The sequence below is a fragment of the Pteropus vampyrus genome, unplaced genomic scaffold (assembly GCF_000151845.1).
Source record: "Pteropus vampyrus isolate Shadow unplaced genomic scaffold, Pvam_2.0 Scaffold538, whole genome shotgun sequence".
In the NCBI taxonomy this organism is placed as follows: domain Eukaryota; kingdom Metazoa; phylum Chordata; class Mammalia; order Chiroptera; family Pteropodidae; genus Pteropus; species Pteropus vampyrus.
The window spans coordinates 193,720-194,010 of record NW_011889319.1 but is presented as its reverse complement, the minus strand read 5'-3'; the positions used below and the strand labels follow the sequence as shown (position 1 = coordinate 194,010).

Here is a 291-nt window from a genome sequence, read left to right as displayed (position 1 = left end):
GCTGACCCCGTGCGCTTTGAGACCGCACACTTGGGGGCACGTTCTGTGTCCCCAGCATCTTTCTGCAGCTTTTTCTCGAGGTTTCCGTGCGGCTCCTGCATTTTTTCTTAGCTGTGGGGTAAGCAGACAGCGAGGTGGCCGTGCGGGGGCGCCTCTGCCGTCGCGAGAAGGGAAAACACACCTGGCCCCATGGGGTCCCTTGCGTGTCCCTCTCTCTCTGCAGGCTCCCAGGAATCGGGAGGCAGGTTTGTGTACGTCTACGTGCTTGTGGTCTTGGGGACCGTCGTCTGC

At 61.2% G+C, this 291-nt stretch overlaps 1 protein-coding gene across 1 annotated transcript in view; it reads left to right on the top strand.

The window, feature by feature from the left end:
* LOC105308006 (granulocyte-macrophage colony-stimulating factor receptor subunit alpha-like) overlaps positions 1-291 on the top strand; it is a 30,081-nt gene that overhangs the window by 15,427 nt on the left and 14,363 nt on the right. The window contains exon 8 of the mRNA XM_011383705.1: positions 224-285. Within this exon, the coding sequence (XP_011382007.1) occupies positions 224-285 (62 nt within the window). The remainder of the gene's footprint in view (positions 1-223; positions 286-291) is intronic.